The sequence below is a fragment of the Pleurodeles waltl genome, chromosome 10 (genome assembly GCF_031143425.1).
Source record: "Pleurodeles waltl isolate 20211129_DDA chromosome 10, aPleWal1.hap1.20221129, whole genome shotgun sequence".
Lineage (NCBI taxonomy): Eukaryota > Metazoa > Chordata > Amphibia > Caudata > Salamandridae > Pleurodeles > Pleurodeles waltl.
In genome coordinates, this window is record NC_090449.1 from 317,415,551 (window position 1) to 317,431,230 (window position 15,680).

General features: G+C 45.1%; 1 protein-coding gene across 4 annotated transcripts in view; it reads left to right on the plus strand.

The window, feature by feature from the left end:
• The window catches only part of LOC138261506 (ankyrin repeat and fibronectin type-III domain-containing protein 1-like), a 1,513,685-nt gene that overhangs the window by 1,283,304 nt on the left and 214,701 nt on the right, over positions 1 to 15,680 (plus strand). For all 4 annotated transcript variants that reach the window (XM_069210501.1, XM_069210504.1, XM_069210503.1 and 1 more), the window contains one exon: positions 11,186 to 11,276. In XM_069210501.1, the coding sequence (XP_069066602.1) occupies positions 11,186 to 11,276 (91 nt within the window). The remainder of the gene's footprint in view (positions 1 to 11,185; positions 11,277 to 15,680) is intronic.

A 15,680-nucleotide genomic window follows, 5' to 3' on the forward strand; every position in this document is an offset into this window, starting at 1 on the left:
AAAAAATATGTTTGCCTTTGGCCAATGTCTTTTATTAAATTGATGGGGGCCCAGCAGCTTTACCAACAGTTTTGCAAAAACAAAACGAAACAAACAACGACATAGCTAAAAAGCTGACAGCCAACACCAGACCTACTGCCTTTGCCGGTGCATGTTAGGCTGGCTTGGTGTTAGCCAAGACCGTTTTATTTTATTAAAATGATATATATAATATACTTACGTTTTGAGGGGGTGGGGTTCAGCCAGCCCTCTTTACCATTCGTCTGTTATTGTGTGATTCTAATTTTTTTCCTGCATACTACAGGAGATAGCATGGACCCAGTGTGTCAACCCACTTGTGACATTAGGGAACTTCACTGTGAGCAACAGCATTCAGCCATTTCACACGGAGCACATCCACGCTCAAACTGGTTCCCTTAAGTGCCAACGACTAATATGCCAACATGTACTTTTTGAGACCAAAGTATAATTGTGCTTTTGTCCAATCTTTATTTAATTTTTTCTTTCTTTTTTGTAGATTGAGAGGGTCTGGCAACTTCCTCAAAAATAAGCTTTATTGACACCCAAAGATAGAGCTATTGTGTTTTCCAAAGTTTGTAATGGCTTACTTAGAGGTTTAAATGACCACGCAAGTGTTGCATTTCGACACTGCATCACACCACCATAAACAATATTTCTACTTTACATGACAACTAACCGTATATAATTCCATTAAGGGCACTTTGGTGTTCTATATGACACAACCTATTTGCGTGATGGCCAGAGCTGCCGACTTTGGAACTGGGGTACCAGGTTCAATCTCGGCGTGAGCTCAACATCCTGTGATTCTGGACAAATCACGCAATCTCCCCATGCGTAACAAAAATAAATGTGCTCTTCTGTAATGTAACTATTGCCTATGTAAATCCCTCCTATTCCTTCGGGTCGGGTTTACTATATAAAACTACAAAAAAAAAACCTAAGAGACAGCCTCTAGCTGAAGCCCTACCACAGGCTATTTTTCACCTAAAATAACGACACAAAAATGAAAAAAAAGAAGAGAGATACCTTCACACTATGCTTTCACTGACTTCTTAATTTCTCAGGTCACTTACTTTGACGTACAGTTACATATCCCCAGTAGCTTAGGCCTTGAAATGCTCAGCACAATAAAGCAAAGGAACAGGTCTTCTCAATACACAGCATAAATTACATGATTAAAACATACTTTTAGTTATAATACTGAAGGAACCCACATAATTAATTGAAACCCTTTTTTCTGAGGGATTCCGTAGCAATGTCATGGCTTATAAAAGTGATTCTGCAGGAAAAGTATTGTCCTTGAAACAATAATCTCATGTAAGCTGCTTACTTTCAAATTAGGTGCTGATCGAAAGCCAAATAAGAGTCATTTTGAAGAACTAGAGGAGGTGTTTGAAAGAAATGAGGATCTTTTATAGTAACATGCGTAATACAAGGGTAACTCGACGGACGCTAACGATCAATTGCATGGATCTGATAAAGTCAAACAGGAGCATGAAACAAAGTCCGGCAATATCTCATTGTGTTAAACCCCTGTTTCTGACATCCTTGTGATGTGCAGATCATGCTTAATCCCAGCAAGGCCAACTTTGCGTTTCATCCTTCCATCACTATTCAATAAATTGAGTACCATAACTCAAACTTTGAACAGCCTGACATTTGTAAAATGGAGCAGTGACGAAAAAAATACAGCATAAAGTGCTATCTAAAAAAGAGTATAATCAGTATTACGTAATTCAATATGTCACTGCACCCTCAGATATTCAAGCCCATAATTCCCTGTATCATAAATACAATACATATATGCAGGACTGGGTAGCAGCATGCAGTCCCTGATGGACATGCAGAGAACAAGTCAAATAAATGGAAGGAGAATAGGTGCACTCTTGCCTTAAGTTTGTTTGATATAATAGAATGTTTTATGGGACGTAAGTAGTGACTGGCCTATTTTGCAGCTGCATAAGCAGAGAATTCCATTGCTGTACACCTTGAGCACCGAGCATACGTCCTCCATAGCAGCTTAATTTGGAACAGGGATCCAATCTGAGGATGGATCTTATCTTTTAAAACTCTATGAGGGTCATTCTGACCCTGGCGGCCGGTGGCCGCCAGGGCCACCGACCACGGGAGCACCGCCAACAGGCTGGCGGTGCTCCAATGAGCATTCTGACCGCGGCGGTTCAGCTGCGGTCAGAAGCGGAAAGTCAGCGGTCTCCCGCTGACTTTCCGCTGCTCTTTGGAATCCTCCATGGCTGCGGAGCGCGCTCCGCAGCCATGAGGATTCTGACCCCCCCTACCGCCATCCAGTTCATGGCGGGAAAGCCGCCATGAACAGGATGGCGGTAGGGGGGGTCGCGGGGCCCCCGTAAGAGGGCCCCGAAAAGTATTTCAGTGTCTGCCTTGCAGACACTGAAATACGCGACGGGTGCCACTGCACACGTCGCACCTTCCCACTCCGCCGGCTCGATTACGAGCCGGCATCCTCGTGGGAAGGTCGTTTTCCCCTGGGCTGGCGGGCGGTTTTACTGGAACCGCCCGCCAGCCCAGGGGAAAACTCGTAATACCCGCCGCGGTCTTTTGACCGCGGCGCGGTAATTTGGAGGGCGGGATCCTGGCGGGCGGCCTCCGCCGCCCGCCAGGGTCATAATGAGGCCCTATGTCTTGAAGATGTTTTGAAACCAGAGGTAGACACATAGTACATGTAAACATCACAAGGTATCTTGACGTGGATTCGCAGGGTAGGCGATGGCCAATGGCGTGGCCATAGAGCCGGATGGCCCTGGTTGCATTGGTGAAATCCATCATGAACCATGATAAACAACACCTGAATCTTTATACTTCATATGTTCCCTTGGAGCAGTAAGGTGTACGCCATTGCAGGCATCCAGCTGTAATGTCCTGAGTGGGATGAGAGGGCTCATGTCACTACCGAAGATTGATTAGAGAGTAGGCAAAAAAGTGCTTAATATGTAACATAGCAAGTGCTGGTGCACAAAGTTTTTCTCAGAAGCCCATAGCCTGCGTTGATGAATGTCGGGATTGCACCTCATGCTCTTTAATTTATCACCAGACGCTGCCCGCCGCACTGCCCACCCATTTATTCCACTCTTGTGGGTTATTTTTCACCTCTGCTTTCTTCCTTTGTGACAGTTTTCCCATCTTTCTCTTCTTACGCCTTTCCTCTGTTTGTGTTTTTATCCCACTTGCTCTGCATCAAAATATGACCAAGATTGGTAAGTGCAAACCCCAAAACATTAGTGCCAGCGATCCCCACTTTCAATCACGGGCTCAAATTAAGCACTGGGTGTTGGAGGGTTATCTCTAGAGGTTGCATTAGTGTAGTATAGTCTATTTCGGATTAGAAAGTGAGATGCTGATCAAACTATCATACCAATGTTTTCATTTTGTGGGTGTCATCTGGGAGTGCTCAATTTTCGGCTTGTGTTTTCATGGATGTTTTGGACTAGATGTTTGGTCGAGAAGACATCCTGAAAGGCACTTTATTTTATTACAGTAGGACCATTCTGTTCATCTCAACAAGCCCCTCAAGACTGGTCGAGTGTGGGGTTACTCCTCACTCACTATGTCTGCTTTATTATGTATCCTAGCAGTGAAACTAAAGGGACCACATCATTGCATTATGTATGTCTTTTTGTTGGAACTAATAGCACATTTATGTTGCTTATCCATCTTTATAGCTTCTGTAATGTCCAAGCTTTATCATGTAAAGAAAGTGTTGAGATATCAGGTGTAGGTATAGTCTTTGCTACTGCAGTGGTATGTTTTCTGACATGGGTACTACCTCTCAACACTGTAGTAAGGCCCCCCTCTTTTCTTCTGTCTACCAAGAGACCTTCAGGGTTCTTGCCTCAAGCTTCTAACAAAGTGGTAGGATATGTGGCAAAGGTATGACAGAGGTTTATGTTGTTCTTCAAAGGTGTTCGTAAAAAATAATTGTCACTTCCAATATGAAGTGTTGAATTTGGGTATATACTACTTTGTAGTGAAATGCCATTTTAGCTACGAACTGTAAAATGATGAGGTCACCTAATGGGAGGATGCAAAACAGTTAAGTGAATAACAGATTATACACGAACGCCCTGTGGAATATAAAGGCCAGTTTTAAAAACAGAGAGTTTATGTAAATCAGAGTGGCTAATGCAACAACTGTGATGGAGTAATTGTCGCAATTTATCTGCACAATCGCATTATCCTTCTTTTATTTGCACATTCATTTACTAGGTACACATGGTACCAGCATCACTTTTTAGAGCGAAATGGAGCGCCTCCCTTCCACCTGCCTGTCACCTCCTATTCACTTTCCCTCCCAACCTTCCTCCAGGCTGGGTGGCGGCGGCCGCCCCTAGGTCCAGAGTTGTAAATGTGGAAGCCGGGGGGGAGGGGGGGAGCCCAGGTTTGTTTACTGGCTCCCCCTGGCTCTTCTTTGTTAAGCGTACGGGGTTACAGGCGCATGTCTTGCTCCCATGCCTCGGTGTCTGCACCGGCAATGGCACGGTGCTCAACCATGAAGCAGCTGGGCCAGAGACATGGCGTCGGCACCGGCAGCATGGGCTAACAGCCTGCACCTCAGTAGCCTGGGAAAAATTAATTCAGCCCCTCCACCCCCTTTCCTTCATGGACTGCAAATGTCAAATGATTCTCACTCAGTCCCCTCAAGCCCCCCCCCCTCCTCCTTTACTCCCACTGGACCATTTTAGATTCCTTTGGGGACAAGGTTCTTCCTAGTTAACGCGGGAGGCCTGTGCATGCAAGATGTTCCTGGCTGAATCAGGGCAAGCACGAGCGCGGGAAGCAGGTCTCTCCAACTGACAATCTGATTCATCCTCCCCGTGGTCCCCCGCCCCCGCCCTCGTCTTCCCACTTGCAATAAATCAGGAGTTGGCCTCCCGCCACCTGAAAAGATCAAACCCTCTCACCAGCTCCATAGCTAATTGCAGACCGGGAGCACTGACTCCACTCGGCCCTCTCTTCTATCTCCCAGGGCTCAACCCCACCGCGAACAAGGTCACAGGCTGGTCGGGGGTGGGGCACCCTGCAGTTTTATCTTTCTGAGAACTCTGGGCGGCACTGCTTGACAGCTGGCTCATCCTCCTCCCTCCCCTCATCCCCACTCGGCCTTTCATTGTGCCGCGAAGCTCTTCCACAGGGGTGGAGTGCCAATACTAGGGCCGGGGCTGAGAGCCCACGACTGTGGCACGTACTCTTGGCTGGTTTTCAAGGTGGGCTCGGAGCCAGCCCTCACTCCCATGCCATGAAGGCCAGCCGTCCCCTAGTGCTTGAGCATACTATGGGATTGGCACATCGTGTAGGCTGGGTAAGGTAGAGAACATTTGTGATCCACTGACTCCCAGCTCTTTTCCTTTTTTTTGCATGTTAAATGAATCTCACCTGATCTTTGTTACCTTGTTGATCCTTAACCTCCTCTCCACGTCAGCCTCACTTTGGTGACTAGAGATTTGCCATCCCACGTCTTTTCCTACTTATGTAGTTGTGTGTGCGCGTGTGTGTTTGTTTCGCTCTCGTGCAACGTACCTCAGTGCTCTGTGTCACACGTTGGTATACCTTTGACTAACAGTCTTGATTGTCCTTGCACCATTATGCCTCTAAACGCTTCTCTCGTCATTGCAGCCCCTTTTTTAGGTTTGTTGCTTGCCTATGCCTTTTGATTTTACTACAATTATGTGTATAATATATTTACAGGCGCTTTCATCCAGGACTCTTCTACATTGTTCTGTTTGTGTTTCATTCACACTTTTACCCCCCCACCCATTACAGTATGCAGCATGGGCCACAGTGACAGGCCATTTCAGCCATTGATAGTGGTGATTGGTAATTACAGAATGGGGTCGTATGGGGGCCACACACACACACATATGCACACCAGCTCACACCTTTTGCATTCAGAGGCATACATGCACATACACACACCCATCCACTTCAAACACTCACATATACACATACATTCATACATACACGCACGCACCAAACATTAAATAAAAACTTAACATTTACCTTCTGCAGTGTCTCTTGAGCGAAGCCTCTGAGATTCCAGTAGGAGACAACAAATTTCTGGGGGGGTGGAGGGGAGTGGTGGGGGGGCGGTTCTCAGGGACAGGCTTGGGGTCTTTTCAATTGACCCTATACAAATCGCCGGTTCTTTGTGTACTGAAGTCTCCGATAAATGTACACAATCATATAGAATTGACATGAAATAGGGAGAAAGGACGGCATGTCAAGTTTGAAATTATGTTTTATTGTTATTTACATTCACAAAGTAATTAGCTCAAATATGAACATGTGCCATGGTGCAGAGTAGATTGGCATAGAGTGCAGTGGCGTAGAGTGCATTGGTTTTGAGTAAAGTGTCTAAAAGTGCATTGGCAAAGAGTTCACTGGTGTAGTGTGCATTGGTTAGAGTAGAATAGCGTAGATTGCAGTGGCATAGTGTAGAGTGGTGCATAGTAGAGTGGCGTAGAGTGGAGTGGTACACAGTAGATTGCAGTATCATAGAATGCAGTGACACAGAGTATCACAGAGTGTAGAAGAGTGGCATAGTGTGTAGTGGCGTGGAGTAGACTGTCAAGAGTAGTGTGAATTGGTATTGAGTGGAGTGGTGCAGGGTACGATGTAGTGGCATACAGTAGAGTGGTGTAGAGTAGATTGGTGTAGAGTACAGTGGTGCAGAGTGTAGTGATGCAGAGTAGTTTAGAGTGACATTGGGTGGATTGGCATAGAGTGTACTGGCGTAAAGTGGAGTGTTACAGAATAGAGTGCTTTAGTGCAGAGTATATTGGCAGAGAGTGCAGTGTTGCGAAGTGTGGTGGCGTAGAGTGAAGCGGTGCAGAGCAGAGTGGAGTGGCCTAAACTGGAATGGGGTACAGTGCATTTGTAAAGAGTGGTACAGAGTTGAGTAGAGAGGTGTAGAATGGAGTGGTTCAGAGTAGAGAGGAATGGTGTAAAGTTGAGTATGCATGGTGTGGTAGCGCACTGCCATTACATACAACACATCTTCAATGGAAATGACCATGACATTTGCACAGACATACAGTTTTACTGATAAAAGTATACAGCGCACAAATATTAATGTGTGAAAATGTAATTACCTAGTGTATTAATTTGTTTTGACCATATTAAAATATTTGTTTCCACCACACTTATATTCTTCAATATCTGCACATTTAATTTACAGACATTACAATTTGTTGTGTGGTAGAAAGAAATGCATCCTACAGCCTTCCTCCAGCACACCCCCAGTAGCTAGCATGATTGTCATATAAATCCTCTCACTTTGAAGCTAGAGAAAGAAAGATAAACACCAAGCTCCATCAGTAGACATAGCCTGTCATTTGACCTTGGTCTTTAAATGCACAGCAAGTTTGACAAGATAAGAACAAGACTTAAAAGCCTGTTTACAGAAATTGAACCCTGGTGGAAGGATACAGTAGACAAGGTGTTGCTCTATAGCAGAGACACACGCAAGTTAGACACCCTAAAATGAATACAGGTAGCAAACAGAAATCAAGCAAATGTGAGTTACATACTACAAAGCCAATGGTAAGCAATGCATTCCCACAGAAGCTTTCCAAATGTCCCCTAAATGGCTTTAGCAAACCAGACAGCTATGCGGTCTGGTAGGCTTTCACATAATGAACAAAGCCTTCTGCCTCATTCCTCTATATGGTTATTGAACTCCTCTGTGACTTGCAATTTCCTTTTAGTGTACGGCAGGGGGGGACTTTATCCATTACATGAATAACTGTGTACTGAAATTTATAACCTCATGCAAGGCTGGGTGAACCCGCCCACTGAACCTCAATACCCCCATCTTCAGGACCTGTGCACTGCCCGCCATCCTTACATCACTTGGTGGGGCGATGTGTGAAATGGAATATTCATGATGTATCAATTACGATACACATCAGAAGACTGGCTAAGAGATCTTGCCCTCTGTAACACAGATTAAAATATGTGCTGAACTACCACTCACTTCTTTGAGATCCAAAGATGCCTGAGGTCTGCTATTTACAGTTTTTATTCCACACTGCTGAAGACAACGGTGTTGAACCGCTGACCTCCCTCACATCAGAGTAGAGATTCTATGCCCATGAAATAAATGCTGCCACTACTTGGAGATTTGACAGGCTAGAATAACTATGCCTTCTAGAAACTGCAAAGGTCAAACTGTATCTTGCTATTTAGGACCTTTTACACACTCTCTTATGGGCATGGACTGAACTCAATGTATTTTCGTGTAACATTGTGAAATGTGTGCAGATTTATGCTAATGCATTGATACAAACACTGTATTGCTGATGCCTTGGTCGGCTGTCACCAGGACCACTGAAATTAAGTGATTGTGCACTGCAATGTTTTTCGCATAATTATGGATTTGCCACAGATCCATCGTCTGCTGCATAATCTGCAGATTTAAACAACAAAAATTGTTTGTAGCTCAAACGGTTCAAACGTTGCTAAAAACGCAGCGACACACATTGCTGCACAGGGGAAGGCCCTTTTTCAAAAGTTGACTGGTAACCTTTATTTTTCTTGTTGCTATATTGAGGTGTTAAACTGCCATTAAGGAGGTGCAACCTAAGCCCAGAGAGTGTTGACAAGTGCAAATATGACAAAACAATGAAATAGTATCACAAAATGTGTCGCATTATGCAGCATAAGGTTCCTCTTCTTGCTGCATAATTTAGTCAACACTGCCACATAATTTGCTCCTGTACTGCCGCATAATTTCAGTGGCCCTGACTATCACAAATGTATCTATATATAACTGTTATTTTTTGTTATTTGCCAGTTTTGTCTGTCTGTACTCATAAAACTTGAATACAAAAAAAAAATGATAATACAAGTCAAACGAGAATGTTAAAAACAGTAAAGATAATATACTTCAATATACTTCAGTCTACTTAAGTATGTAACGATAACAAAAATATAAATAATAACGCTAGGCAAAACTGCCCAAAATTAAACGTGGCTTCTCCCCATTTACCTGCGCTGTAATCTAACCCTTCATTACTTAGATAAAAAACATTAAGCATAAATGTTAGAAAGAGATACACTTCTAGTAGCTAATTTGTATAGTATGAAAAGGTGAAATCTGGGCTCAATCTTGCCATCCCTGTTTCACCAAATGGTGTGATCCTAGGCAAACCCAAACACTGTATTTCACAGTCTCCTTTCTAGCCTTCAGGTGTGAGGCTGAGTGGGACTCTGTTCCCGCTATAGATCTTCCTCATTGTCCTGTAGAGCTCGCCTTCAAGGCGGCAGGTGGGGAGTAGTGCTCAGAATGGCAGGATGCAGACAGCGATTAACAAACACTGTTTTCTCCTCCTCTCTCTCTTTGTTCTCACAGGTGCCTAATGTGGGCAGCTGTAAACATCACAAACAAAAGGGCAGAGGGTGAAGGTGGCTTCCTAACTCACCTTCATTCTGTGAACATCAGATTGGTCACTGATAACTGGAGTCAGGTCAGTAGTTCAAGTGCAGGGCCCTTTAACTAGCACTTTTGAGTGCTAATGGCCCTTCAAATCATAGAAGTGAGAGGGGAAATTCTTTTGTCCTCTTGCCCCCCCCCACTCTTGTCTCCCATGTCCCCCCTACTCCAAAATCTGGAGTGGGGGATAAATCCCCCACTCCCCTCACACTTCCTACCCCCATAGTTGGACATAGGAGGGCACAGGTCAGCCAATGAGTGGAGGCGGCAGTCCCTACCTTGTCACAGATTTGCTGACCCCATCCTGTGACGAAGTGTTCATGATAGTTACTTGGCCCTTGGCATTTCAGGGCCTGAAACTGAAGCTCCCATATCCGAGGCCATCAATGATTCTCCTCCTCGTTTTTAAAGTGAGGTCATCCAAGTGCTTTATAAGGCTGAAGGGATCACTGCCCGCACGGGCAGTGACATCTCCAGCCCTGCAAAGTTCAGCTCAGGCAGCCAGACACGTGAACATTTAGCACATGTACGGCACCTGGCTTTGTGACCTCAACATAAAGAATGTCTGTCAGGTTGACCTTTCCTCAGCCTGACAGACACTCTTTATGTTGGAAAAAAGGTGGGAGGGGTGGTCCCTCCACTCTTAAGAATGGGCTGCTGCTGGCCATTGGTAAATTTCACTGTGAGTCACATCATTGTGCTCTTTCACAAAGAGCACATCCACACACAGAGCAGTTTCACTCAGTGCTAGAGGCTACTATAACAATGTGTTCTTTTTTTTAGAGCAAATAAAAGTTTTGCTTTTCACCAATTCTTTTTTAACACTGACAGGGCCTCAGTAATAACGTATTGCAAAAAATCATGACAAAACAAAACAAGCATGACAAAGCAAAAAGGCTGGCAGGCAACATCCGGTATATTGGCTTTGCTTGTTTTCAACTGAAACCATCAAACAGTCTTAAAAAACAGCACATCTGGAAACATAGGAATGATGAGAGGTGAGGGAAACCTTGGAGTTCACATTGCTGCAGTCAGTTGATGTGTGCATACTGACTATGAGCTATGGCGAACCATGAATACATCACTCACTGCACAGAAAATGGATCAATGTCGGCTTCTATACACAAGGCTATGGTTCTTATTAGTGTAACACTGCTGTTGATTAGAAGAAGCACAGATCTTTCACATGCTGGTACATTTTGATGCTTGCTGAACACCCAATTATAGAAAAGCAGTAGGAAAATGTTATACACTAGAGCATATCTTTTTTAAACAAAATGAAAATGAAGCTTCTTTATTTCACACTGGCAACTGTTCTTACACAGAGCACCCGTGGGATTGTACCAGCCACAAGAGTCTGGGATTTCCCTCTCAGCCGCATAGAAGGTGCCAGAGAATGGTGGCATGCTCCATCTGGATGCTGTTTGCTGGCAGCGGGTGTCATATGCATCTGGATGCAGTTTGTTGGCACCCACTTTCATATGCATCAGGATGCTGTTTATTGGCAGCCAAAGTCATGATTCTCTCACAGGAATTCTCCTTTCTGGCAGAATTTCAGAAACTTGCAGGAGGGAAAGTCCGACTGCCAGCCTCCAGCCTTTACTATGAGCCCATGACACTATCACAGCTAATCATCTCAAATGGTCTAATACCTTTCTTTATGCTTGTCTCTCTTTTGATACATATCTCTCATTACAGGGAACAGCATACTATGTCCAGGTCTCAGCATACAACATGAAAGGCTGGGGACCACCACAAGTGTCAGCGCCAGCCTTCGCTGTCCCATCAAGTGAGTATGACTATGGTTAAGCAACATCACAAACAAAATACAAGAAAACCTATGGGAAAAAACATTGCTCCTGCACAGAACAGAGAAGAAAAGCCATAAAGTTGAGTACTACATTTGATGCATGGTGCCCGTGTTGATTAGTTACACATGGGTGAAATTTAAGTGATATTGGCCCTCATTCTGACCTTGGCGGGCGGCGGAGGCCGCCCGCCAAAGTCCCGCCGTCAGGTTACCGTTCCGCGGTCGAAAGACCGCAGCGGTAATTCTGACATTCCCGCTGGGCTGGCGGGCGGCCGCCTTCAGGCCGCCCGCCAGCCCAGCGGGAAAGAGGCTTCCACGATGAAGCCGGCTCGGAATCGAGCCGGCGGAGTGGAAGCTGTGCGACGGGTGCTACTGCACCCGTCGCGTATTTCACTGTCTGCGCAGCAGACAGTGAAATACATTTAGGGGCCCTCTTACGGGGGCCCCTGCAGTGCCCATGCCAGTGGCATGGGCACTGCAGGGGCCCCCAGGGGCCCCGCGACCCCCCCTACCGCCATCCGGTTCCCGGCGGGCGGACCGCCGGGAACTGGATGGCGGTAGGGGGGGTCGGAATCCCCTCGGCGGCGCAGCAAGCTGTGCCGCCTTGGAGGATTCCAACGGGCAGCGGAAAACCGGCGGGAGACCGCCGGTTTTCCTGCACTGACCGCGGCCAAAGCGCCGCGGTCAGAATGCCCTGCGGGGCACCGCCGGGCTGTCGGCGGTGCTCCCGCCAACCGCGAGCCTGGCGGTCACAGACCGCCAGGCTCGTAATGAGGGCCATAGTCATTCAACACTTGCTTCTTAGTTACCCCTTTTAGAATGTTCTGTCCCTTCCTCATTTGGATTTAAGTTGGTTGAGAACAAAGGTCCTGTTGTTGGACTTTTTGCCCAGTGTCCTCTTGCTATTAAAGGGCCTTCCGTTTTTATATAATATTCAACACTTTATCCTGAAGATGGTCTCATGTTCTCATGTTCGCGTTAGCCAATTGGGAACCAAAACGTCAACAAATTGACCAATACGACTTGTAATTCTAAGAAATTATAAGCTGCTACACAAGCAATTCCTGTAACAGGGAGAATAGAGAAGTAGGGTGGCCCCTTAGCCTCTCACAGGATCACCTTTTGGGACTACAACCATTTATTGGTGAACTACATTTGTCAGCGGGATAGTGTATTTGTTGTTGACCCTTTAATATATGAGTCTGCTGTTTAATAAAACAGAATTTGTTATATGAGTCGTCTGTTAAATAAATCAGACTTTGGTTTGCTATATACTGATGAATGCCATTTTCAATAAATTATTGTAATATATATTTTTTTAAATGCTTTTTATTGCTTTCAACATAGGCTTATATTTTGTAACAATACATGTACTGAGTTAGCCCCAACTCTCAGTTCTAGCCTCCCTCCCCCAATTAGCACTTTATTCATCAGCAATGATACTTGTTATAACAATTCTCTGCTGTTAGTAGCCTTGTCAGTGTTCCATGATGTTGAAGTGTTGCAGGTATGGTTATCTATTCAGTTTTTGGTTCCTAGTCGTAGTTGTTATCCTCTATTGTGGGAGCGTTCATAGTCTTTAGATTGTCTAGCAGGGAGTCCCAGTGATTGGCGTCATCTCTAGATCTTTGCCCCTATAATGCTTCTTTCAGCAGCGCCAAGCTTTCAGTTCCGGCCCATTTCTCTAGTTCCGTTTGCCACCTATTTACTTGGGGACCAGTCGGGTCCTTCCAGTGTGCCGTTATTTCTCTCCTTGCTAGTATTAGCGCCAAGTCTGTAAACCTATTGTTGAGTTTTTGAGTTGGGGGGCGCGGGAAGTCCCCCAGTATTGCTACTATTGGGGTGGGTGGTAGTGTTTTTTCTGTGCAACCCGATATTTTCCTGAATACTTCTGACCAATATATGTGGATTCTCAGGCAGTTCCATAGCATATGAACTAGGTCAGCTGTAAGTGCTGCACATCGGGGGCATTTAGAGTTGTTCGAGTTATAGAATTTGGTTATCATTTATGGAGTTAGATATGCCCAGTGGTAGATATATAGGTTTATTAGTTTGAATCTTGCATTCCTGGATACTGGGTAAACATGGGAGGTGATTCTAGACCATTGAGTGTCCTCTAGTGTAATGTCTAAGTCTGTTTGCCATTTGGTTCTGAGTTTATTCAATGGTGCACAGAAGTCGCTCTGCAGAGATCTGTATATTCCTGAGACTATTCCTTTTTGGTCTCCCATCGAGCAGAGGAACTGACATCCTTTATGTGTGTTTGGTTCGTTCGATTTTGTTCCCCATAGTTTCTGGATAGTGTTAACTAAGGTGTTGTGGGTAAGGAATAGACCAGGGGGGTGATTAAACTGTTCTTGTAGCTCTGCGTAAGAGCAGAGCTTGCCATTATTAAACAAATCACCTAGTTTCGTAATGTTATATGTTATCAGTTTGTTAGTGTTCGTTGTAATGTGTCCCTTTGGGATGAGGTTTAAGGCTATCAGGGGGATCTCGGGAGTGTATGGAGATTTTATGCGAGTGCGTCTCAGAAATTGTTCCCAGCAGTATCTTGATGCTTCCCACTCCAACGGGAGCTGTTGTTTAGGTTTCTTAGGGTTCAGCACTATGTTTGCAATATTTTCTAGGGGGCAGTTCAGAGGAACTTGTAGGTCCTTTGTGCTTGGGGGTTCGATTATTAATTTGGCCAGCCATTGTAGCTGCCCTGCCCAGTAATAAATCTCCATGTCTGGTGCGGCTAAACCTCCCTCCGAAGTGGGTCTTCGGAGGGTGCTAAGAGCGATTCTGTGCCTGTTCGGACCCCATATGAAATTTACAATCAGGGAGTCGATGTTTTTTAATACTTTCTTCGGGATCACTAGTGGGATAGTGGAAAAGTAGTAAAGTAGCCTGGGTAGTGATATCATTTTGAGCAAGGCAACTCTCCCAAAGACAGTCAGTGGTAGTGTGCTCCAAAAGAGCATATTTGCCTTAATTCCCCTAATTGCCCTATGTATATTACCCTCTAATAGGTCTTCTACTGTGTGGTAAATATTTACCCCCAGGTATTTGAATGTGCTCGGGGACCAGGGTAGACCCCTAGTGTCTGTAGGTTCCCTAGTGTTTCTAGTTAATGGAAAGATGGTGGATTTTCTCCAGTTAATTCGGAGGCCAGAGGACCTGCCAAAATTTTCTAGCATATTTATTGCTCCAGGTAGGTCTGTGTTCAGGTCTTTGAGGAATAATAACATATCATCTGCATATAGTGCTATATGGTGCGTCCAATTATTGGTTAAAATGCCCTCATAGCACTTTTTGGATTGTGCCATTTGTGCCAGGGGCTCTACTGCTATAGCGAACAGGAGGGGAGATAGTGGGCAGCCCTGTCTAGTTCCTCTACCTATAGGGAAGGAGTTGGGAATGGTGTTGCCCGTGCGCACCCTCGCCGTGGGGTTAGAGTACAATAGCTTTGTCCATCGTGGGAATCCCTCGCCCAGTCCCAGTTTTAACATGACCTGTTCAAGGTAGTCCCATCTTAGGCTATCAAATGCCTTTTCTACATCTACGGAGACTATCGCTGCTTGGGATATTGCTGGGGGCAAGTTCTGTAGTAATAATATTAAGCGTCTGATGTTTTGTGCTTTGCTACGTTGTGGGATAAACCCCGATTGGTCTTGGTGTATCAGTGATGGCATGAGGGGCAAAAGTCTGTTTGCTAGTATCCGGCTTAATATTTTATAATCTAGATTCAACATGGATAGGGGGCGGTAGGATCGGACGTTCAAGGGTGGTTTATCGGGCTTAAGAAGTGGAATCATTATAGCCTCTTTGGTTGATTGGGGTAGTTTGTTGGTGCACCATGCTTCTGTGTATATTGCACAGAGTCTTGGTGCAAGTAGGTCCTGATACAGTGAATAGAACTCCATAGGGAGGCCATCTGGGGGACTTTGCCCCTTGCCATGCCTTGTATTGCTATTTTAATTTCTGCTATAGTTATTTGGGCGACTAGAGAGAGTCTTTCCTCAGCACTCAGCGTGGGGAGGGCAAGGGACTCTAATTCCTGGATTTGCTCACTGCTAATAGTGTCCGAGGGTGGGGCTTTTAGAATTGAGTAGTATTCAAAGAAACTCGTGTTGATCTCCCTTTGCCCATACACTCTATCACCTGGTTGTGTCTTGATCTCGACTATGGTGGTCTGTTGCTAGCAGGGCGCCTGCTTTGTCACCTTCTGTATGCTTTTGATTTAGGCACTGCTTGTAGTCGAACCGGGATAGTCTAGTATTTGCCTCAGTTATTTTAGCTTTAGTTTCCAACATGTGGGCGGTCAGATCAGGGTGAGTTGGGATCTCGCGTTCTATGTCTCTGAGGGAGTCTTTGTGTTTTTTAAATTAATTTTCGATTGAT